The sequence below is a fragment of the Lissotriton helveticus genome, chromosome 8 (genome assembly GCF_964261635.1).
Source record: "Lissotriton helveticus chromosome 8, aLisHel1.1, whole genome shotgun sequence".
Lineage (NCBI taxonomy): Eukaryota > Metazoa > Chordata > Amphibia > Caudata > Salamandridae > Lissotriton > Lissotriton helveticus.
The window spans coordinates 1,691,347,070-1,691,371,122 of NC_136069.1; the positions used below are offsets into that span (position 1 = coordinate 1,691,347,070).

General features: G+C 42.6%; 1 protein-coding gene across 1 annotated transcript in view; it reads right to left on the reverse strand.

The window, feature by feature from the left end:
• Nucleotides 1-24,053, reverse strand: part of LOC144774105 (vomeronasal type-2 receptor 1-like) — a 140,939-nt gene that overhangs the window by 2,752 nt on the left and 114,134 nt on the right. The window contains 1 exon segment of the mRNA XM_078659130.1: nucleotides 5,462-5,753. Coding sequence (XP_078515256.1) covers nucleotides 5,462-5,753 — 292 coding nt within the window.

Here is a 24,053-nt window from a genome sequence, read left to right on the forward strand (position 1 = left end):
TACAATATGCAAGAGAGATTCATTATAAAAGCCATATAACCCACAGCTGTTTTGCGGCAATTTTGTTCCCATGTGGGAGCTCCGTCCTTTGTGGGATATCTCCCAAATTGTAGCAGCATAAATGTGACTCTTGTAGACGGTTTTAAATGGGTAATAAGATACAATTGTGGTTCCAATTTGGTGAATGAGTTGGTGAACAGACCAAGCACGTCTTTTTTTTTAGCAAATTCATCCTTATCCAATAGAGTCAATGAAGTTAGATGATTGATTTAATGACTGTCTGAACACAGCTTTGTTTCTAGCTATATCTTCAAAGGGCTGAGACTTAAAATTGTTTAGACTCTCCGTTAGATAAGATCTCCAACCCTTAGCATGCTCATACCTCATTATATCCTGCCAGCAATGGTTCGCAAGTGTCCCTGGGTCAGAACAAAAGAAAGAATATAAAGATTTTAAAAATGCACATTGTCTTAATAAAGTTTGTCTTTTCAAACCAAATTCTAATCTGACATTGGCGTGCCCGATATTCTTTGGAACCCTGAAGACAGATTTAAAAACTTTTATTTGTGGGTTATCAACATAATCTTTGCCTTGAAAAATCACTGACTAGTAGGCCAGGGAGGGAATAAACTTTTCTTTCATTACCTTGAGTAAATTCTCGTGGTTCGGACAAGCTTACGTGTCTCTCAACATTCTAAAAGCGAACAAAAATGCCGTAGCTTTCCCTTTCAAGGTAAAAAAATGCTGTTTAAAAGACAATCTGTCATCAAATGTAATTCCCAAATATTTATAGAATTTTACAGTTTAATATGTAGCCCATTAATATTCCATACTCTCATATCTGATTTTGTACTACCAATCACCTTTATTTTAGTTTTTTTGGTGTTCATCAATAAACCATTGGCTAATATCTAGTTATTAAATGAATCTTTTAGTCTTCATAGGCCTATAACAGTATGACTTAACAGTATGGTATCATCTGCATACTGTAAGTATTTTGTATTTTGTCCTGCAAAGTTAGGCGAATGAACGTTAACATTTTTTAAATGTGACAGTAAATCGGCCATAGAAAGATAAAAAGACATGGTGCTAAGACACAACCTTGTTTAAGACCACTATGTGCTTCCAATCGGCCAGTTATACAGCTACCATCCCCAACTTAGACCTGGACCCACAATTTAATCATGTCTAGTAGTTGGTTTGGGATGCAACATGCAGATAACTTAGCCCAAAGAATATTACGGGGGACAAAATCAACAGCGGCCTCAATATCGACAAAACAATTATATAACTTTTACTTTTTACACTTTGCTCTTCTGGCCGATAAAGTCATAGAGGTCAATTTCATGGACGTTGAGTACCCCAGCCGCATTCCATGCAGGTAACAGCAGTGGGGCGGTGGGGCCACGTGAGGGGGATTTCAAGGGATGATGCTGAAGGAAAATGAATTATTTATTTAATTTTTCCTCAGCATCGTCCCTCGAAATCCCTCGAACGCGGCTCAACCGCCCCACCGCTGTTACCTGCATGGACCGCGGCTGGACTCACCCCTTGGATACCTATTTTGGAATATTGGGAACATTTCTTCTTTAGCGTCCCATTCTTCCAAGTCAGTGAGCAGGCAGCTTGAGAAGACTTCTGCCTCCTTGTATTGTTATATGTGTCTTTCATGATTATTTATGATCGAATAAAGATGAATTTGAATTTGAATTTGAATTTTACTTCTGCCTCCACATCTGTTAGGGCAATCAGCCTATGATTAGCTGGATTGTCTTCTGGGCCAAGTTTATAGATTGGCTGGAATATACTTCACCGCCATGATTCAACAAACATTTTAGATTTTATAACAACATTATACAAGGACGTAAGGATTTGTGACCAGAAATCTATCTTTGCCTTGAAGATGGACTTCAGGCGCCCGTTGGGGCCTGGCGCTCCATTTGATCTAATCCTGCCTAATGCAATTTCGACTTGATGTACTTGCCATGTCTCCATAACTAGTGTTTCATTATGAGGTTGATCCTTTTTATTCATTCCGCAATTTCTGCTGCTCAACGGGCTTGACATATGATGGTAGATGAAATTACTCAAAGCTGTGTCTGAAGAGGCCCCATATAGATAGAGAATGAAGGATACCCAGCACTGTTCAAGAATGTTACCACTGTTCGCTTTTCTACTACTATATTCAAGATTATTTATTAGACCCCTGAAAACTTTTAGATTTTTCTGCTTGCAGGCATATTACAACTTGGTCCATATTCCATCACAATATGTATGTTTGGCTTTCCATATTTTGTTTTTGAGTGTTCTTCTCAGGCATTTTAAATTGCACAATTCCAAAGATTTTAGAGCACAGTTCGATTGTCTGAAGATGGCCCTTGTTGCTTTATTATGTTCCCTTTTTTGCAGGAATAATCTAGTTGTATACCATCCTGATCTTTTAGGCCTTGTAGTGTACCCTCTTGATGTTGTTGAAACAGGAAAGCGATCCAACAGGAAAGCACAATAACAGGGCCAGATTTCTACTATTGACTTCACTATTTTCTCTGTTAGCGCTGTAGCAGTTGCAGGTTCTATAAATGCCCATATTTATATCTGATTTCATGAGTCTCACACTAACCTTTTCAGATTATAAGCCGTTGACCCGGTTACCATAGACCTTGACTGAACCGATGATACAAGTGAGATTATTTGTGGATTATGGTCCATTTCTAATATGGGGATCACTTGATAATCATGGAGAGAGGATACAAGATCCTTTGAAATGATGGTAAAGTCAATAACAGAAAGTTGCAGTGACTTTTTAAATGTTAGAACGATTTTAATGGTATTTTATGGTCTTCCTGTAATAAAGTAAGATTATATTTGTTAAGCTGAGAACGGCACATCTGAATTAAAGCTCTGCTTGGTTTGTCGGCATGTTAAAGTCTTCTGAGATGATTAACATAGTGGCTGGATATTGATGATTCAAGATTTTAACTACTTTCCCAGAGAGCTGTAAACTAGGTTTTTCTTAACTGGACTTTTTGTACTTAAATAACTATTTATGAATATTATTGGTTGTTTGAAATATATTTTAATACATAGGAGCCATGCTAGCTGAAAGTAAATTTCATAGTGCTTGATATGCAGGACCAATGACACACAGGTGGATAACCCAACCCTTGCTCGACCATAGGAGGTCGAGCAGGATGCAAACTTTGTGCACTCATAATATCCAATAAGCAGTACTTTACCCATAATGAAGACATTTTATAGTCCAGTATTAGGCTTTGAAATTTTCCTTGAGCTTTTGTAATGGTCACTGACGAGACAGAACTCTACTCCTATCAGCATGACCATTGCAAATGTTGATTTCAATATTGTGGGTAAGCTTCTCTGCTGGAGAGTGAGAACTTGCTCAACTCACCTAATTAAAAGACAAGCAGTTTGCCTTGTGTCACAAAAGGACACTTTAAGGTGTATTGTTATAAGTATTAGCATGAATTAATACTGATGCATTAAAGCCAAATCCAAAACCTGTGTCCCATCCTGCACATAAACAATTACAAATGGCAATTTGAAACTTCTATGTGTGCTGCATTGTGTGGCACACATAGAAGTTGTTCCATTCATGGTTTTTTGCTGTTTCTATAGGTGCTGCACAATGCAGCACACATACAATACAAACATCGAATTAGTTCAAAGCAACATTGTCGTGCAGAATGGTATTTAATAGTCGAAAGAAAGACAACAAAAATTTGTGGCAGTCCGCCCAGACTCTCGTTTATTACATTTTTTCAGAGTGACATCAAGTGGCCACTCCGGCTTGACATCCAGCTTTAGTAGCTTTCCATTTGGATTTTCAGAAAAACGCTACCAACTCAGAAGTCTGTCCACCCGACCACTGTTTGCCGCAACGTTGTTCTGTTTTGGTAAGAACATGCCACAGCTTCCGAAACTCAAATAGATTATTGACAAAGACATTCTTTGACCGGACACTTTATGTCATTTTGTGTCTATGTGTTTTTTGTTCCCTTTAGACCCTATAAAGCCCTCCAGGTTCTTTCACAACTTTATTATTCACCATGGGATTACAAAATAGGTAAGAGGCAGTCACTTCTTGGTGGCTCACTCATGAGATTGAAAGTCAGAATTTGTAAGTATGAGTTTTTTTTCTCTTCTTCTTTTTCTTTTCTTTCTTGGTCCTGAGGAGAACCTCCCAAAACCAAAAGGGGTTTGAAACGTGTAGACCCATGTGTTCTAGTTTGGTACAGCAAACGAATGCGCTGTTGTGACAGCTAAGGCTGCCTATGTGCTATTTCGAATTATGTATCAAATTCATTATTGTTCTCTATGAGTGTGGGCACAGCCAAGCCTCTATACTAAATTCTTGCATTGTTTGGTCTTAGACCCCCCAGTTTCTTCAAATTTTGTGTAGGAGTATTTGTATGTATGTTAGATAGGTTGTTTGAGAAATAGGGTCTGAATGTTGGAAGGTTTGGATGAGTGAATTGAGTCTTGATTTTGTATTCATTTTTCTTTGTTGTACATAGATTTATTTTGTTCAAATATTAAGTGTGGTGGTTATGTATTGTCGACACTTTTCAACAATTTTTGTAAAAACTTGCAGCGTTTCCCTTGAGAAAGAGGTTAATATGAAATGAATTGCTCTTTCCAATGAAATAAATATTATTGACGATTCGGGACATAGACTGACCAGTGCCTTTTGTGTCCGCTCAAGCGTTTTGAATAGCTATCAGTACTGGCATCTCTGGTTGTTTGGATGTCTCCTATTTACACCATCCTTCTAAATAGGGAGCAGCATCCAAATCACTAGGTGTTGCAGCGGAACACCCACCGCAACATCCATTGTCCACCCCTTTCAAGGTATGTATGACCTGAATGGGTGCCTTATTCACAAGATGGCGTCAAGTCACTTAACATGGCTTAATGTCACCTAATAAATAAGGCGAGGACCCTATCGCCATATGAGCGCTGGTAAAAGTGATGTTCCTGTGGCGATAGGGGTATGTAAATATGCCCCAAAGTTCCTTAGGGTTGGGTCATAGCTGTAAGAAAATTCATTTATAATGAAGGCATCCAGGACATTTTAGATGTTCACACTTTTATTGTTGGATGTGGTTGCACTCCGTGGGTAACCTTCCTCTGTACCACTTACAAAAGCTAGAGGTCTCTGGTACACTGATGTTTAATGTAGGACTCAGATACTAGAGTATGGTCAATTTACAATGAATAAATCTTCATGAAACTCGCTTACATACTTAGTGGCTATTCATAAAATCCAGAATGATTTGGCCATTCTGGACTAACGTTAGACAGGATCTTAGTCAAGAGGTTTGTCATTTAAAATAAATGGCTCTGTAATTAGGAGCAACAGGCTCTGTGATCAGAGTTATTTGGTAAATACTAGACTTTTCATCTTCTCTCTGTTTATTTCTTAGACAATGTTACCCTGTACCTGTGGGTGATGGTAGAGTCCCATAATCCTGGCCACGGGGACACTTAAGGATGACATTGATACCCCAATGACTCCAGCCAGTAGCGGGTGTATTGGACACCGGTACCCGGGAAAGAGTTTCTCCTTTCCTGAAAGAAGTTCTAAAACCCCTGCAATGGCCCTGCCCTCAGACATGCAGGAATCAAAAATCCAGTAGCCAAGGGTGATATTTGGCAAGAGATTAGGGTTTTGATTTATTTCTTCTATGGCAAAAACCATGGCCAGAACATCTCTGTAGTAACGAATATTGAACCTGTTAGAAAATGAAAATTATGATTATTGTTAACTTAATGAATATTAATGACAGTTCATCAGCATTAAGGTTAATTGTCCGAAGGCAAATAATCACAAATGGTCAACACATATTAATGTTATAAAGGTACAATCAAATTTCAGATTTAGGAATATGGGAAAGGTCATGCACTGAAGCACAAACATGGAAGCCGCAAATAGACTGTCTTACAGTGAGACATGCTCAAATTCTCGGGTGTATTGCTTAAGGAGCACAGACACTCTTATACCAAACCCATAGCTCCAGTATTGCAGATCTATAACTCCAAAATTGGTGCTTCAATTATCTATGGTGCAGAGTTGTGGGGGCATGTAAATCTGGATTCTTTAGTGGTGGGTCAAAATAAATTCTTAAGATCGTTAATTGGCCTGTCGCAATCCACCCCACTGATCCCTCCTTATTTGGCATTGGGGTGCCATTCCATTAGGGATGTAGCTCGTTATAGATTAGTAGCATACTGGAAGAGACTTAGGTTGACTCCCGAGTTAGCCAATTATGCTATGGCTGTGTTAGAAATCCGGGAGTTGATGTAAACAATAAAATTGAGTGGTTTATGAGTGTTAAAAATATTCTCTGTGAGCTGGGGTTGACTCGGCTGTGGACCTCCCCTGCGGGAAGTCCATTCCCCAGTAAAACAGAGCTAAAGGCAGCATATTGGCACATGATATATCTACGGCTGTTCACAGCTTCTAGTAGTCTTACCCTGTCCAGCACCTTTCTTGAAATTACATTTGAACCAAAATATGAACAGTACTGGGATTTAATCTCATTGACACGTGATAGAAAATTATTCCACCAGTTCAGAGTAGTGGGAAAAATACCCACTAAGGCCTTTATTTCAAAGTGGTCTAATTCAGATGCAACTAATAGCAACTGCCCTTTTTATCCAGATAGGGTAGAATCTTTGGCCCATATTCCTTTTGCATGCCAAGCGTACAGCAACCCGAGGCGATGGTGGCTGAAACCCTTGTGCTTATCTTTGGGCACCAGGTTATACAGTGAGGGATTCAGATTGCTTAAAACTGCAGTAGATGGCCCCACTGTGATTGCTACAGCTATGTTCTTGGGCTGGGTGTGGGTGATTCGTTGGACTGAAGGGAGGCATAGGTAAACTTCCTCCCTTATCCTTTACCCTATTTTTTTATTATTGTTATATGAATTTTATTGTATAGATTTGATGCTCTTTTAAAAGGAAAATATGTATATCTTATTTCTCGGCCACTGTTATGGGAGTGTCTTAGAGCTTTATTAAATTATTTATTGTTTTAACAATGATTATTATCTCCCAGTTACATAAAGCTTTGATTCATTGATTCATAGGGAACTGACAGAGACTCTGTTCAGAGATTCTAAATTGTTTCACCTAAAGTCTTTCTGACTTCAGGTTTTATAGTTTGTGAAAGCCACCAGGGCGAGACAGAATCAAATAGCTAATTCAGTGTAGATACTTAAAGTGAAAGAAACCATCCCCCATGCTGGCCAATTAATTTCCTAGGAGCTGGTTAATAGCTACATTTCAGATATTTACCGCCTTTATATAAATAATAGGTTACCTTATAGGGGAGCTGGTGTGTTCTTAGATGAATGCTTGAATGGAAAGATATGACTGTGTATGAATGTGCTGGAATGGGATGATACAGCATACAGTAGGCTGTTGACCTAGATACGCAGGGTCATATTTATTGTAGGTTTGTGTAGCTTTTTCACCACACAATGGGGCAGAAGCATGACACAACCCTTTAAGAGCGACTTATGAAGTCACACAGTGCCACTTTGAGTTGCTCTGAGTGGCTTGATATATCTGGAGTAACGCAATGCAGCACAAACCACTGTGTTGAGTTACTCTGCCTCAGGGAGGCATTCTATGGGTGGTGCGTGGGTGTTCCCACACAACACCTATTGGTTTTGACATGTACCCAAATTTGCTATCACTGGCAAACCTGAGAATGCTATTAAACAATTATAGGAGCACAGAGGGATCCTGGAGCGGGTCGCCCTCCACTCAAATTCAGCAAAACAATAAAGACCCACTCCATCGGCGTACAACCAAATCAGTGACTAAAGAGGGGTGTTCCAAACGTCCTGCTCCCTACACCTCTCTTACCAATATTGTAAGAGACACTATGCACTGTTCTCCGCCAACATATAAAAACCTGTTCTCTCGGGCAACACACCAGAACCCACACTTAAGGTGTACCCGAATACCGGGAATTACCACTGCGTCCACACCCAACGTTGGACCCTGCTCTTGTTAGAGCAAAAAATGTGAAAGACGCAAGTGACACCTCACGGAAACACCACCGTCGGGGTAACTGGTATCAAATTTCCAGACAGGCCCCTGTCTCATCATCGGTTGTCACAAGCGTCTTAAAGAAAAATAAGATGAAAGGAAAGAAGTGTCCAAAACAAACAACATATATAGTGACAAACTAGTGAAGGCGCAGAAATATCTGCTAGTGACCAACACATATAAACCAAGTGAAAATAAAGTAACAAAGTGCATAAAAACACACACCCAATAATCCGTCCCTTACCCAACTTTATTCATAGGGCGGAGATGGTGTGCTTGTATAAAAAGGCTGGTAGTTAATCATGTCTACCACAACCTACTGCCAGTGCCGACATGTTTCACTGCTATGTTATATTAAAGCAGTTTCTTCAGGGCTGCACTCTGGGAATGTCCCTTCACTGTTTTGGACACTAATTCTGTAGTGTGCTGAGAATGCACCAAAACTGCTATGCATCCTCAGGGGAGGAGAGAAAAGGAGAAATATTTTAATTTCTCTTTGTGTTTCCTCTATCTATGTGTGCTACAGAATGCAGCACACGTAGAAAGAGAAAAGTGCCTCAAGAGATTGTTTTTGTGTAGGGAGGTGTACCTTCCTGAACAAAAACAATTGTGCCAACAACACAAGCCCATTTGCACCATGCTGCTAATGCGATAAGGCAGCAATGTGTTGAGTTATGATAAATACAGCACATTCTTGCCTTTATCTCTCATACTACACACCGCAGCAAGCTGGCTTGCAATGGTGCGTCACATATTGATAATTGCAGTAGAAGGTTGGGGCTGGTTAAAGCTAGTTTGTTCTGATTGCAAGGATTTGAGTAGTGGAGAATGTGAGTCTGTGACAGATAAAGACAGGTTATATAACAGTCTGTCCTGTCAGTATTTCTTCGAGGAGGCAAAAAAGGAATCTATGTTAGTTCCTTCTTTAACAAGCTGCCAGGTTCCCCTCTCATGAAAAGAAAGGGAGGGGTCTCTGGATCCTGCTTGATGCCTGAACCAGTGAGATAACTTGGTTTCCAAACAAGAAGTTCTAGCCTGCAAAGACACAGGTTTAGCAGGCTCCCTAGAACATGACACACACACACTCCAGGTAAAATGTTGTGTATGGTCATTATTAGGTGGAAACCTTAGTAGGATTCAGAAGGTGTGAGTCTGAGATTCTCCTGACCAAAAATGGAGAACCAAAAGCAGAAGGTATGTCATGTAGTGGTAGTAGAGTATGAGGAGGGGTGTTATGGCTTCCAGAGCGATGGTGGTATTTTACAAACAAAAAGAAATTGTGAATTCTCTGAAATAATTCTGCAAAAGACACACATATGATAGACGAAATGCAGAACAAATCAAACATTCACCGACAGTCAAGAGATCTTGGTTAAATCAATTGTTCTTTTGCTCAACAAGCTGCCCCAGTTTAGACCCAGCCATATGTAAATCAATCTTGACCTTGCTCCTAATGGGACCAGTTCAGCCCGAACTTCCAAGCGAGGTCCTCCCTGGACCAGAAACAAGCATCCTGGGGCTGGTTTTGGGGTATCCCCCCTCATCAGTTAGGTAGCTGGTATCCAGTGGCACAGTGAATCAGAGACCCACGTCTTGACAAACGCAGACCACTTAGGGTGAGAGTGCAAAATACACACAAATGATGAAGGAATGCAGAGCAAATCATACATTTACCCTGAGTCAAGAGAGCCTACTTGAATCCATCAATCTTTTGCTCACCATGCCACCCCATATTAGTCAGGGTAAGCCAGGTACACACCCTAAATTAACCTGTGCTCACTCTCTAATAGCTTGGTACAGAGCTGTTAGGCTTAACTTAAGAGGCAATGTGCAAATTATATGTGCAACACTTCAAACAGTAAAACAGTAAAAACACACATAAAGATACCACATCAAGTAAGAAACATAGAGCTTAATGTATTGAATGAAACAAGACCAAAACAACGCTATTCTAATAAATATATCAGAAGTTTTGAATTTTTAAATATTAAACTAAATGTAGTGTTTAAAAGCATCAAGTGCCAACTGGGACGATCTGGTCGCACTGGACTGGATCAAATTCAAAAGGTCAGGCTGACCACAAAGGAGCACCGGTAACATACAGGGAACAGCCTTGACTCGCTTAAACAGTAATTTGGTTTGCGGTTGCATCGAGGAAGAGATGCGAGAATCAGGAGAAGTGATGTGTTTCGCATCGATCCTCAGTATGTAGGCGATGCGTCGGCTCCAAGCCGTGCAAAGTCAAAGATATGTCGGAGAGGAGGCGATGCACTGCTAGCGTTGCAATGTCCTTATTCCTCACAGAAGCAGCAATGCATTGTGTCAATGGAGATGCGATGTCATAGATCCTCGCAGCAGCGGTGATGCATCGGCATCAATGGAGCTGCACCAGTTCTGAGCAGCGCAAAAATGGTGATGCATGGATTTTGGCAGTTGCTGCATACCCTCTTCCAAGGGCCCTGGCTTGGATTGGCACCACTTGCAGGGCAACACTCTTAGATCACAAAATGTAGGTGGGTGGTTGGAATTCTTTGATGTCCCTAGGACTTCGAACAGGGGGCAAGCCAGCAAGCCCTTGGAGTCTTTTTGGTTCTGGGTTTGAAGGCGGCAGATCCAGTCCTTCTCACTCTTAGTCAAGGAGGGCAGCAAGCGAGGGCAGCAAGCAAGCACAGCAGAGAAGGGGTTCAGCAGTGTCCAGCAGTGTGACAGTCATCTCAGTAGCACAGCAGTCCTTCTTCCTGACAGAGTATCTATAGGTCAAGAACAATACTCAGTTGGTGGTGTTTAGGGTCCAGTACTTATACCCAGTTGTGCCTTTGAAGTGGGGGAGACTTCAAAGAGAGGTCTGTGAAGTGCAGAGAGTTCCTGCCTTTCAAGCCGTGACTCCAGACTCACTAAAGAGGAGTATGCAGCCCATTTGTGTGGGGACAGGACACAGCCTATTCAGGTATGACTGTGAGCTTCTCTCTCCCATCATGCCCAGTATGGCCCATCATGATGTGTGGATGACCTATTAGTCATACCTAAGCTCCCTTTGTGTGTGTCTGTCTGGAGAAAATGCACAAAGCCCCGCTGTTACGCACCCCAGATGTGTATTCAGAGGCAGCAGAAATCTGCAAATGGGTAAGTAAGAAAACTACAACTTTCTGTGACATTTTCAGAATTACAATTGAAAATCCAACCTCACTGTGCGGTGGGATTGGTAATTGTGATTCCAGAGACATAAAACTTGGGGGTCCCTTGCTTCCCAATTGGAAATTACACTTATAAGATATAGTAAATTAATCCCAATTTTAACACATTGGAGAGATAGCCCTTGAAGTAGTAAAAAACAAATGTAAGATTTTTTCACTATAAGGACATGTAAAACTGAAAAGTGCCTGTTCTACCTTTTAAACACACTGTACCTGGCCCTTGGGCTATCCATGGCATACGTTAAGGGTGACTTATATCTATTAAAAAGGAAGGTTTGGGCCTAGCAAGAGGGTTTTTATTTTTGAATAATTTTTTTCTTTTTTAGCATTTTGGTAAGTTACAAAACATTACAACAACCTAACAAGCCAGTGTAGTGTTACATTGATCATGAGACATGGTGCAAACATAAGTCATATAGTAGTACAAATATTTAATAGTTGGTCACGTCGTGTTTCCAACAAAAGATACGCATATGCAACAGATGTATAGCTCCGACAGCAGAATATTTATATACAAGTATTTGAGATTAACACATCAGAGGCCTAGCAAGAGAGTTAACTTTCCAGGTCGACACATCAGTTTAAAACTGCAAACACAGGCTCTGCAATGGCAGGCCTGAGACATGGTTAAAGGGCTAGTGAAGTGGATGATACAATCATTGCTCCGGCTCTATAGTAGCATTTATTCTAGCGGCCCTGGGAACACGTAGCACACTTTACTAGGGACTTATAAGTAAAATGAATATGCCAATTGTAGATAAACAAATGTTAATATATTTAATGCAGAGAAATCAAAACTTTATCAGTGGCTAGCGGTGGTAAAGTGCCTAAATTCCTAAATCCACCAGGGAGACACAAAATCAAATGGCTCAGAATCCTGGCAGTTCGGGCTAGACTGTTCCCATTGGGTGCAGGGTCAGGACTGATTTGCATATGGCTGGGTCCAAACTGGAATGGCAAGGTGAGCAAAAAAGATGGAATAGGCCCAGATCTCTGTACTGAGGTGAGTGTATGACATTGTTCTGCATTCTGTGCATCAATTGTTCTTTTTGCATTTGTAACCCTGAGTGGGACAAGTATGGCCAGACATGGGTCCTGTGCTCTCCATGCCACTGGATTCAAGCTATCCTGGCTAATGGGGATTGAAAGCCCGAAACCGGTCCTAGGATGCTTGTTTCCAGTCCAAGAAGGACCTGGCCTTGCAGTACGGGCTTGTCTTTACCAATTGGGCACAGGGTCAAGACTGATTTGCATTTGGCTGGGTCCAAAATGGACTGTCAGGTTAAAAAATTGCTTGAAATTTCTTCCGCTGTGGGGGACTGGAATTGATGAACCATGCCATAATACCCACAAAACACATAGGGGCAGATTTACAATAACTGGCGCATCTCTGCATATCAGCAGGGATGCAGCAGTTATTGTGCGTCACGGCCCTGCCACAATGGAAGCGCAGCGTTGCAAGCACAAGGCTCAGAGGTGCCCTATCTTCAAAATGCTGCTTCAAGCAGGCGCAGGGTTTTGATGCAGCATGGGCGTAAAAGTGATTTTTAGGAGTCGTTCCTGCGCCCCCCGCGCACCGGAATGCCTACTTCTGGCACAGGGATTTACAACGTGACGCGTCTCCCAGATGCGTCACATTGGAAATACCCCGCAGAATGGCGCTGGCTTTTTGCCACCGCTGCCTCACAAAAGTGATGCAACGGCGCGTAAAAGAGGCACAAGGGGCATGTAAATCTGCCCTTTACTGTGCATTATCTGGATCCAAAACGATATCCGCTGATAATTTTTTATTTTTCTAACATAGCTTGCTGCCACTTTTTGCCAGCCCGAATTGTGATAAAGTGTCCCAAGCATTCATTATGTTCATAATATTCCTGTCTTCTGTCCAGAAATATTTCTGCTGTCTTTTTGGCAGTGATTTTTTTAAGTTCTGGCTTCACTATCTGTCTGATGTTGAGCAGAAAAGGTGTTTAACCCGGCAGTTACTGCCACAACCAGCTGATCCTCTACATTAATAAGTTGTTGGTATTACTCTTCAATGTATGACTGTCTCCGTGTTGGAAAGCCAAGCAATATCTGCGAGGCCTGCACAAATAACATGACTACATTTGTCCTTCACTGGGAACCAAACACTCAATTGTAGCACCTGACTCTCAGAGGGTAGCGTTGTAGAGCAGTCTGAGGCTTACTCAAGGGAGCTGATGTGGGCTAGTATTCGCCGTTTGCAGGTGCACAGAAATAACCCTCATTATATGATACTCCAGTCTGTACTTTGCTTTATAAAAGTATAATGACATTTATTAAACATACACACTACTCAATACTATGCACCAATTTACATATAGTTACAGCGAACAAGTAGTCCCTAGTTGGCCTATAGATAAGGCAAAGAGGGAAATTCCTCAGTTAGATTAACATTGGGGTAGGGGGAAGGGAGGGGGAAGCCAATCGGCCAGAAGATGCCATCACCACATGAAAAATAAATCACAAAATATGAGGGAAAATTTTAAAGACACACTTCAAAACACAAGGTATATGTATTTGCACAAATTTTTAATACACAGTATACAAATATTGATATAAAATGTCAGTTTAAAAAAAACATAAAAATGTACAATGAAATGTACATGGGTACCAAGCAATAATTTAAAAACACAAGAACACAAGATTGTCGACGCAGCGTTTCGGTTTCTAGGATTTGACCTTCATCAGGACAGGGTTTCTAAAAGAAGAAACATCTTATTAAGAAATAGATCTATTGCATTTTGATCTGCATTTTATTCACATCTTCACATCATTTAAAGAAGGACCCACGTTATCAAACATAATTAACTGACAGGTACAGTGTCAAGATTTTCATTTAACATAGATGGGCACATTTCCGCCTCTTTTATTAAGCATGTGGTATGGACTTACGAACGGGGGGGGGAGAACCAGATAGGCTGGGGTTTCTACGATTTGCACAAGCCCAGGGATTGGGGTGGGGGTAGCCCATTTCTACAGGATCTTTCGGTCAGTTTTTTTTAGATTAGTTTTTTTTAGAATTACTGGACCACGTGAGCGATTCTTAATTTCCTGTCACTATAGAGCCCATTATGATGGAATTGTACAAGTACCTTGAAAAGGAGAAGACGAGATCCTCTCTGTTGGGTTCTATGATTGTGTTGTGACATCCAATATTGTGGTGGCACGTTCTTTTGGATGATATAGTAATTCTAAAGGATTGTTAGAGAATTTGTATATTATTCATATGAAGTCATTATGGGAATTGTTAATTAGACCTTAATGCGTTAAGCACAATTACCTTAATAATTAGTATTCATGGTGTATCCGATAATCTTCACACCGATAAGATGGTTCGAATACGAACTCTATGGAGGCTACCTTTACATATATACATAAGCCATTGGAATTACTTTGTGACATTGCATAACATCTCCACCACTCCCACACGGGGGTAGGGTCTAGTACCACCACTCCCATGTATGCACATCATCTTGCCCCCCAAATGCAGTTAGTTGACCCTAACCTGGAGCGAGGGCCCTGTGCACTGGTATCCTCCCAGCAGGGACCCACCCAGTTACCTCAACAAGCATTTGAAATAGGTACACCTGCCCTGGTGACACACAACCCTAACGCAGCATTTCCTATGAACCATGAAGTTTACACCTCTACATCTTAAGGGCTACCAGTCTGGGTTATTCACCCAAGCGCAGCAGCAAGAACACACATGTTTAAGCATCACTTTAGAATGAAGTACTCATCACATTTGTTGGACATTAGAATGTGATGCAATTACAGCCACTAAAGGCATTACAGATTAAATCAAAGGATTACACATATAAAGCCAGACACCCTAGCAGGAATGTCTGGCAACATAACCCCACTTTGCTTATCACATCACCTTACACAGGTACTTCACATTAGACACGTGAGCTTCAGTCCCTCTGAAAGAAATAACATTAGTAAATGTTCTGCGGGTGCAATAACACCTCTTCACCTCCAGGGGATGCCCTTCTCTAGACATCCCCAACTCAGCCCTACATTCCTTAGCGCACTTCTCAATCCTCCTCCAGCTGTAGAACAAAAGTTCCAGCCCAAGAGAAGTTAATATGCTGGCGGAGCCCTTGAGGGGTTAGTCCCCATGAGACTTAGGGGGGACTTCCATTTTCCGGACTGAGGGAAGACTGCACTTATCCAGCAGCTCCCCCTGCCTCTTGGCACTCTCTTGGTGGTTACCCCGTTCTCCTGGGGCCACCACAAACAGAGAAAATGCAATATTCCCCTTGCAGGCCGGTCCAGGCCTGCAAGGCATTATGGGGCAATTCCTCGTTCTTCGTGCATGCTATAGTAGTGGCTCCCCCGCTGCTTTCAGGAGAGCCACGATCATCGCTGTGGGCCTCGCTGCTTCCAGGCCTCGGTGGAGGGCCCGGTCCCACCCGGACACCCAGATGAGTCATGCAGTTCGGGGAGCCCCCCCCCAGCTGCTCCTCTTGTTTTTCGGGGGCCCAGTCCCACCTGGGCACCCAGTCTTGTCTCCTGTTGGGGAGCTGCACGGGGACATCACCCCCGGCGGCTCTCGTCGGCTCCCTGTCTGGTGAGCACCTTTCTGTGCTGCCATGGGAGTTGGTGCCTCTCTTCTGGTCTGACCGCCCCGTCAGGCAGACATAGAAAATCCTGCTGGTCCTCCTGGACCTCGGGGGAGTGCGACAGCACCCACCCTGCCTTCTCCCTCCCATCGAGGCCTGGGGATGGGGTCCCGGGTACTCGACCATTTTCATGGGGAGTGCAACGACGCTCGCCGACTTAGACTCTCCAGCTGGGGCCCGGATATGGGGTCCCGGGCCTGACGATTCTTCAAGGGGAGCACAACGGCACTCCCTGGCTTCTCTTTGCCCGAGAGGGGGGGTTGAATGACGGCGCACCTTACTCCACTGCACTGGCATCTTCACGGGGAGCACAACGGTGTTCCCCGGCATCGGGAGGGCCCGGAGTTCGGATCCTAGGCCTCTCTCCCCACTCTCAGGGGGAGGCAACGGCGCTCCCCTGCCTCGAGTTTTGGCGGGGGCCAGGGTGGTTTCCTGGCACCCCATGGGGGCACTTTTAACGGTGAGCGCCACAGCGCTCAACAACTTTTCTTCTGGTGGGGGCAGCCCCCGGAACCTGACCCACCCCGGAGGAATTTTCAAGACCATCGGTGGAGCTCCACGTTCTTTGTCATCCGTCTTCTAGGAGGTCAAATGTCGCCTACCGTCTTGGGGGCATATCTCGGCCCCCAGGAGTCTGATCTTCACGATCCTGGCCTCTTCTTGCTCCTGGTGCCGCTCCCCAGCCACTCTGAGCACTCTCCTTTGCCCTCTGGGTGTCACACAGGATGGATTCAGCAGGGAGCTATCTTCACTGGCTCCCTGCATAATCCTTTCACCTGGCTCTCCTCCTGGGCCTCTCTTCTCCCTGTGCAGAGGCCCTTGCTTCTAAGCACAGGTCCTGGTCTCCTCTTCTGGCACTGTTCAGGATCCTGGGACAGTCAGGGGGTTCCTCCTTCCAGCTGCCCATTGTGCCAGGCTCCAGCACCTTCTGCCTCAGCAGACCACACCCCAGAGAGAGCTCCTCTTCCTGTGCAAGTTCTTTTAAGAAGTTGGGAAGGGGGCTGGCTGGAAGTTTCTGTTGGCCCTATCACACAGCGACACATCACTTCTCTGCCCCTGCTCGCTCCTTCCTGCCCATGCCTCTGGGTTGGTTCAAGATGGCGTTGTCCAGGGTCTCCTACCACATGGTCAATGAAAACTCCTCCCCCGCACTGCCTTCTCCCTCCTGCAGCTTGGTGCCTGGCACGTGGCGACAGCTGCTGATACATGAGCCTGTAGCCCCACCCATCTTCTCTTCGTGGAGATGAGATGTTTGCTCTGGGAAGAAAGGTCATTAATCCAGGCCCCAGCCAGGCCCTGGATATGGCTGACTCAGAGAAATATGACATTTCTGGATGACCCAAAAGCAGTACAACTATGACTCTGCACTCCACAGAATACTTTTGCTCACACCTGTTACAGTGGACTTCAGTGCGTGTCTGGAATTTGTAGGCCTTAGGAAAGTGACACTAGCCCATGGGCTTCACTACCCCATAGGAGAATAATGAAGTGAAAAACACAGTAAAACACACTGGGCCCGATTCACAAAACTAACTTAAGACAAAATCTTAACCTTATTACCATTTTGGTTTTCACAGAAGGCACTTACTCATTGCGGTATGCACAGAAATAGGGAGTCCTAACTTTAGGACTCCTATATGCCTTTTGTTAATACCGAAAGCCTTAAAGCTAGGATTTTTCTCAGGTTAGGGGTAGTAAAGTTAAGAGTCCTAAATTTAGGACTCCTAAATGCCTTCTGTGAATACCGAAATTCTTAAAGTTCGAATTTTGCTCAGTTTAGGAATAGTAAAGTTAGGAGTCCTAACTTTAGGACTCCTAAATGCCTTCTGTGAATACCGAAAGTCTTAAAGTTAGGATTTTTCTCAGTTTAGGAATAGTAAAGTTAGGACTCCTAACTTTAGGACTCCTAAACTGAGAAAACCCCTAACTTTAAGACTATTGGTATTCAGAGAAAGGATTTACTCCTAACTTCTGTGAATACCGAAATGAGTACGTGCCTCCAGTGAATACTAAAATGAGTAAGTGCCTTCTGTGAATACCAAAATGGTAGTAAGTTTAGGATTTTGTCTTAAGGTAGTTCTGTGAATCGGGCCCACTGACTTTCCCTGGCATGTTTCTTTTCATTACATAAAGCCCATTCCATGTCACCAACCAATCCTGTATAAGTCCTGCCACTCCATCCACCTTGTATCTGCTCCTAGGCTGCGCACGCCAGGAATCTCCCCTGCGCAGCCCATACACGTGTGCAAATGCATGTACACACATGTCTGCATGTGACCAGCCTTGGGCCCATTTCTTCAGCTGCTGCCCAGCGACCTTGTAAAGGTGGGGGGACACCATTATAATACATGTGCAGTCTCTTTCATCTTGAATTCATTGTGGGTGAGTTCCAACTTATGAGGCTCTCCCACACTAAAAGATCAACAATTAGGTGCACAAAAAGCAAAAAATCCAGGCGCTCCGTAGTGTCAGAACCACTTTCTAACACTCCGCTTCTGTAAACTCAGGCTAAACCTGAGAGTCTCTCCCCTAACTCTCTAACTCTTGCTTTGAAGGAGTCCCAGACCACCCAGGCTGAGGTGCTTCCGCTGTTTAAGTTAAGAAACTCCTGGATCCATTCTTTCATATGTTTTACTTAGGCTGGGTCAGTTAAGAGACCTCTCTCAAAGAACCAACTTATAGTGCTTCTTGTAAAAACTTCCAGAGTGAATTTAATTACCAGAGGGTTAAGATCAGATATCACTAAGGGCAATAGCACCCCTTTAATGTCCAGCGTTATATAAAAGTAATCAAGCCTCACTACAGAGACATGGGGAGCAAAGTATTAAGTGTAACCGGGATCTGAAGCTTTCAATTTGGTCCAGACATTAACCAGACTACCGTCTCCCTCAAGGCTCTCTAGGATTTTAAATACCCATGGTTTACACCCAGCATAAATGCCTGTTGTGCCCCCAGAGGTGCTACCTGATCATTTGAAATTAAGATTCTCACAAAGCACATCAGATATTGGCCAAAGCGCCAGCTCTGCTGAAATAAAATCTAAAATATTTGGATCAAAATTGGGTCATATATTGAGCATAAGATGAAGGATCCTTTTTGATTCCGTCATTCTGTTCTTTCCCACCTCCTTCGTTTGTCTGCAGAGCTACAGCAAAACACACACGTCTTGCTTCTAGCAACTACTGCAACCCACTTAGTCTTCATATCTTGGGTAGTCCGCATTATAAATTGTAAGCCTAGGGTTTTAAGCAGATTCCTACTATCCCTTTCATATGAGGTTTGGAAGGCAATAAATATTTGTCTTCAGGCCTTTCAGATCCTCAGCTACTCTCCTTTTTTTGCCCTGTCTTTTAGGACATGGATGTTGACACTAGCTATACGTAAGTTATACATTACGACTATTACCAGTAACCTGCTCTCCAGAGAGGTACACCTACCATAACTTTAGTGATTCCTTGTGAGCCTGATTTGATTGCACTAATGCTCCAAGCAACCATCTCATATCCATTATCTCCCCCTGAAGATTCCCTTCTGGTGCACACCAACCTCCTCCCTCCATTCTTAAACTCATTCCCTAAGTGACTAACCCTCCCCTAATTCCCTCTCCCCATCCTCCCCTTTTATCCCCACTCCCTTCCCCCATCAACTGTGTAAGACATCAGGCCTGTGATGGCCTGGGTGATGGCTCCTGGGTTGGAAGGCGCAAGGTCCTTTCAAGATAACATACTCATTTGCAGCAAAACAAAGGAAGAAAACATGTCTGTTTTTCCAAACGTTTTACAAAAGGACAAATGTAGATTTCTCACAGGAACAGTTAAGTACCTTGGGCACCTTATTGACAAACATGATATTTGGCCAAAGCAGTCCTTGATATATAAGCAATCTCAAACTCACCAACACCAAACAGAAAAGAAAAACTTCCATCATTGTTGTACATGTGAAAATTCCACTTTAAATGAATCTAGAACTACGTTGTAAACATTGAACCTCTTTAGAAATTGATAAATAAACATGCAGACTTCATACGGCATGAAAAATGGGAGCAAATCATCAAGGACAAGAGAAGAGAACTTGAGTCTGCCCCATCCCTGCTGTCATTCAGTGAGAAATTGCAGATCATAGTAACTACAGATGCTAGCCAGATTATGTTGGGGGCGTTTTCAGCCAGAAAACAGGGAAAAGAGAAAAAAGCATCACATTTGCAACACATAAGCTGAGAGGTCCAGAGTCAAAGTATTCTGTGATTGGACATGAGCTATTGGCCTGTGTCTGGGCTGTCACCAAGTCCAAAAGTTTCCTTTGGGGCAAAAAGTTTATCCTTCACACCGACCACAAGTCATTGGTCAGCATTATTTAAGGAAAGGATTGCAAGAGTACCAGGTTAGGATTGAGCACGTTTCAGATAAAGTGATTGTTTCCACTGACTACTTGTCTCATGCCCCTTATGATAGTGAATCAGATTTTCAGGAAGATGAGGACCACAATGATTTGCTGGTTACATGTTTGCTTGATTGTGAAGAAACCAAAGGCACCATTACCTGGAAAGAGTGGATGGCTGCTGCTGGAAATTACACTGTATTTTCAGAAATAAAAAAGTGCATAAAGAAAGGATGGGCATGAGAAAAAATACTGAATGATTTGTTTAGAGCATATTGGAAAATAAATGACCACATCACCAGGATTTATGAAGTCATTCTCCGTGATGAGACACTGATTGCATCCACATCCTTAATGGGAAATTTAATATTCTTCACACACATAGGCCATGTATAGATGACAGTAACAAAACAAAAGCTAAGGGAAAGATATTGATGGCCATCCATGGACCGCGATGTTGAGATGTTTGTTAGCCATTGTTCTGTCTTTGATATTTTGACTGCCATTAATGCAAATAAAGATGACACCTACTTACGTAAGGGATTGTCATCTAGATATACCTACCACTTGAGTGAAGAAAATGTATTCCTGTTGCAACTATTCCAGGAGTTGGTCATTTATTCATTCCCAACCAAGACCACAGACTAGCTTTAGTGATAGCTGCGCACAAAGGTTTTGCACCTGCAGGTGTTGGCCACAATTTTGCAGCTACATCAAAGGTACTGTTGGCAAGGCTTATATCAACAGGCAAAAAAATATATCCATTGGTGTGAAATTTGTCAACAAATAAAAACGTGTCTATCCACTGCAGATACACCTGTTAATTTCTAACAAACCATTCAGCTGCATTTATTTGGACGATTGTGTTCCTCCTATTTTGGACACTGCTTTGAAACTTATCCTAGTTGCAGCTGAATCTAGCTCCAGGTTCCTCTGGGTTTGGCCACAGCACTCGGCTGATGCTTGAACAGTTAATAAAACCTACTAGTCTTTATCGGGACACATGAATGCAGTACAATCCAATTTGACCAGGCCCCGGATTTCGCTTCAAATGTGTACCACAATACTGTGGAATCCCTGGGTGCACAGGTGTAATATTCTTCTCCATACTGGCATGAGGGCAATTCTGCAATGTGGAAAGAATGAATAGTAACTTAAAGGAGTCCTTCAAAGCATAAGTATTAGGCACTGGGCGTAGATGAACCATCACAACAGACTTCAAAGAGCTCTTAATAACCTTCCTGTAAGATCTTTTTGGTATCAAAACGTCTGTTTCAAACCTTGACAGTCCTGATATGGTGGTGGTTGCTTTAACAAAAATCTATTGTGGTCAAAGCTGGTGTAGGAAGAAAGTTGGGAATGTAGAAAAGCCGCATCAAATTCTTTACCAAAAAACTGGGTGCAAGACTATTACTACCGATCAAGAAAATCTATCAGGCAAAGACAAAGGCTTAAGCAATGTATGGGGCTAGTGTCCGGGATATAGTAGCGACAGACTCACTACAAATTAGTGAAAATAACTTTTTTAAGTCCCTAGTGGGACTCCCTCCCTCTTACTCTAATTATATCTTATATTTGGAACTGGGCTTGCCCTCCATTGCAGACTGAGTTCAGTTAGCCCCGATCATTCTGTGGCTTTCAATCTGGCAGAGGGTCACATTGACCCCGACCCAAACCACAATAAGGAACTGCTTAAGTCTGGAAAACCACAGAAGGTCGAAAGGGCTTGGCTACGTCGAGTCAATATTGAAGGATATTGGGCTCCCTGACTTATTCAATGACCCATTGGCATGCAGAAAGGTTTCAAAGCAAATGGTAATCAACACATTTTCTATTGAGGGCAGAATATAAAGGGAAGGAAAATAACTGGGAGAAACAGGCAGTCCGTATCTATCGCCAGAGCCCGCCGCTGATAAAGGAAGGGTACTTTTATTTAGCAAATGTCACTAGTATGCAAAATAAATTCATACTATTGAGATTTCATATGAACATGATACCATTGATGTTAGGTTATCCCAAACAACGTATAACAACTCAGATTTAATTGTGTGCCCGTGTGATAACCTCTCTATACAAACTGAATTGCATCTAGTGCTGTTTTACCGGCTCTATGAGAAAGAAAGGAATAACTACCTCACACCAATTTTAAAGCGACAACATTTCAAACAAGGTTGGGATGCATTTTTTTTTTTTTTTAATTGTTATGTGACCCCCTAGTCTGCTTTTCAGTAGCCAGGTTCTTATGGGCTTAAATGAGAGAGGGGAACGGGGGGGCCGCAAATAGTATTGGGCTTGCCATGCGGTACATTTGCACAACATACTATGGGGTTGCTTACGCAGTGAGAGCTTTTATCATATGTGAAAACATTTGCTGCTAATGATTTTTATGTAAGATGAAAGATGAAATGGAAATAATTTACTGGTTTATCATTTATTTATTTGTGCTTTTATAATCGCTTTTACTGGATTGAATAAAGAACCAAATTGAATTGAATTGTTTTCCTTCATTTCCTTCCATGTAATGTGTATGAACATTTTTTCAAGGTAGCAGGTGGGATTTTAACCAGGTTCATACAGGCAAATAAACAAATTAGAATTAGTCTAGAGTTGCTGCATATGGCTAAAGGTGATGGTGGGTTGATAGTACTCAATGTTATCCCTCACCAAGACAAAAAGGCGTTTGCCTGGTACCAGCTATTTCTATTAAGGACATAAACTTCAGCACTGCTATTCAAGCCATTGTACTCTCCCATCTAGGTGATTTCAGTGTCCTTACTTCAAGGACCCACAAATTCAACACTGGAACCTCTGAAAGCAGCTTAAATTCTGCAGCATTCCTCAGGGGGTGAAGATCTATGACCACATCACTTCCACTCACCTTGTTATCCACTGGCTACACACACATGTAGCAAGGACACCTGCACACTCTGAACAGGTATTCATAATTAAGATGCTTTGATGAGCATCTTTTGATGACAAATTGTTTTAAGCTGCACTCACTCACACAGGATTTCAGTTGTGGTCTTTCAATAGATACTGCAATAAACTCACAGAATATCAGCTATGACACTTCTATATATATTGCAATAAACTGCTTTTACCCCTCACAGGACATGAGCTGTGACAGTTCCTTACATACTGCTCTCACCCACACAGGATATCTTATGTGACAATTCTATACATACCGTAATAAACATCATATCATCCTTGCCACATCCATACCCTTCGTAGACATGTTGCAATATACTGCTATTAGTTCCATAGGATGCTAACTGTGATACGTCTGTGTATGTTTCCTTGTTACCTTTTACAAGATCCCAGATGTAACATTTATATAAATTCAGGAATAAACTGTTCTTAGCAATCAGTGCCTCAGCCTTTACACTGTGGTCCATCTTTTCTTGAATAGTTCGGGGCAGATTTACAATAAGTTTCGCATCCCTGCATGTCGGCAGGGATGCACCAGTTATTGTCCGCCACCCATGGAGCGACGCATTTAGAATGCGGTGCACCATGGGGCAAAAATGGCACAGATGTGTGACGCATCTGCCATAAAGGCGGCGCACTGCTGGAGTTGCGTCGCAAGCACGACGCAGCTCCAGCAATGCTCTGGGGGGGCCCTATGCTGTTATTGCTGCGTCAATCTTTTCGCCTGCTTCAAGCAGGCGACGGGTTTTGACGCAGCATGGGCCCCAAAGTGACTGAGTGAAATCTTGTAGATTTCACTCAGCCACTTTTAGGAGGCGTTCCT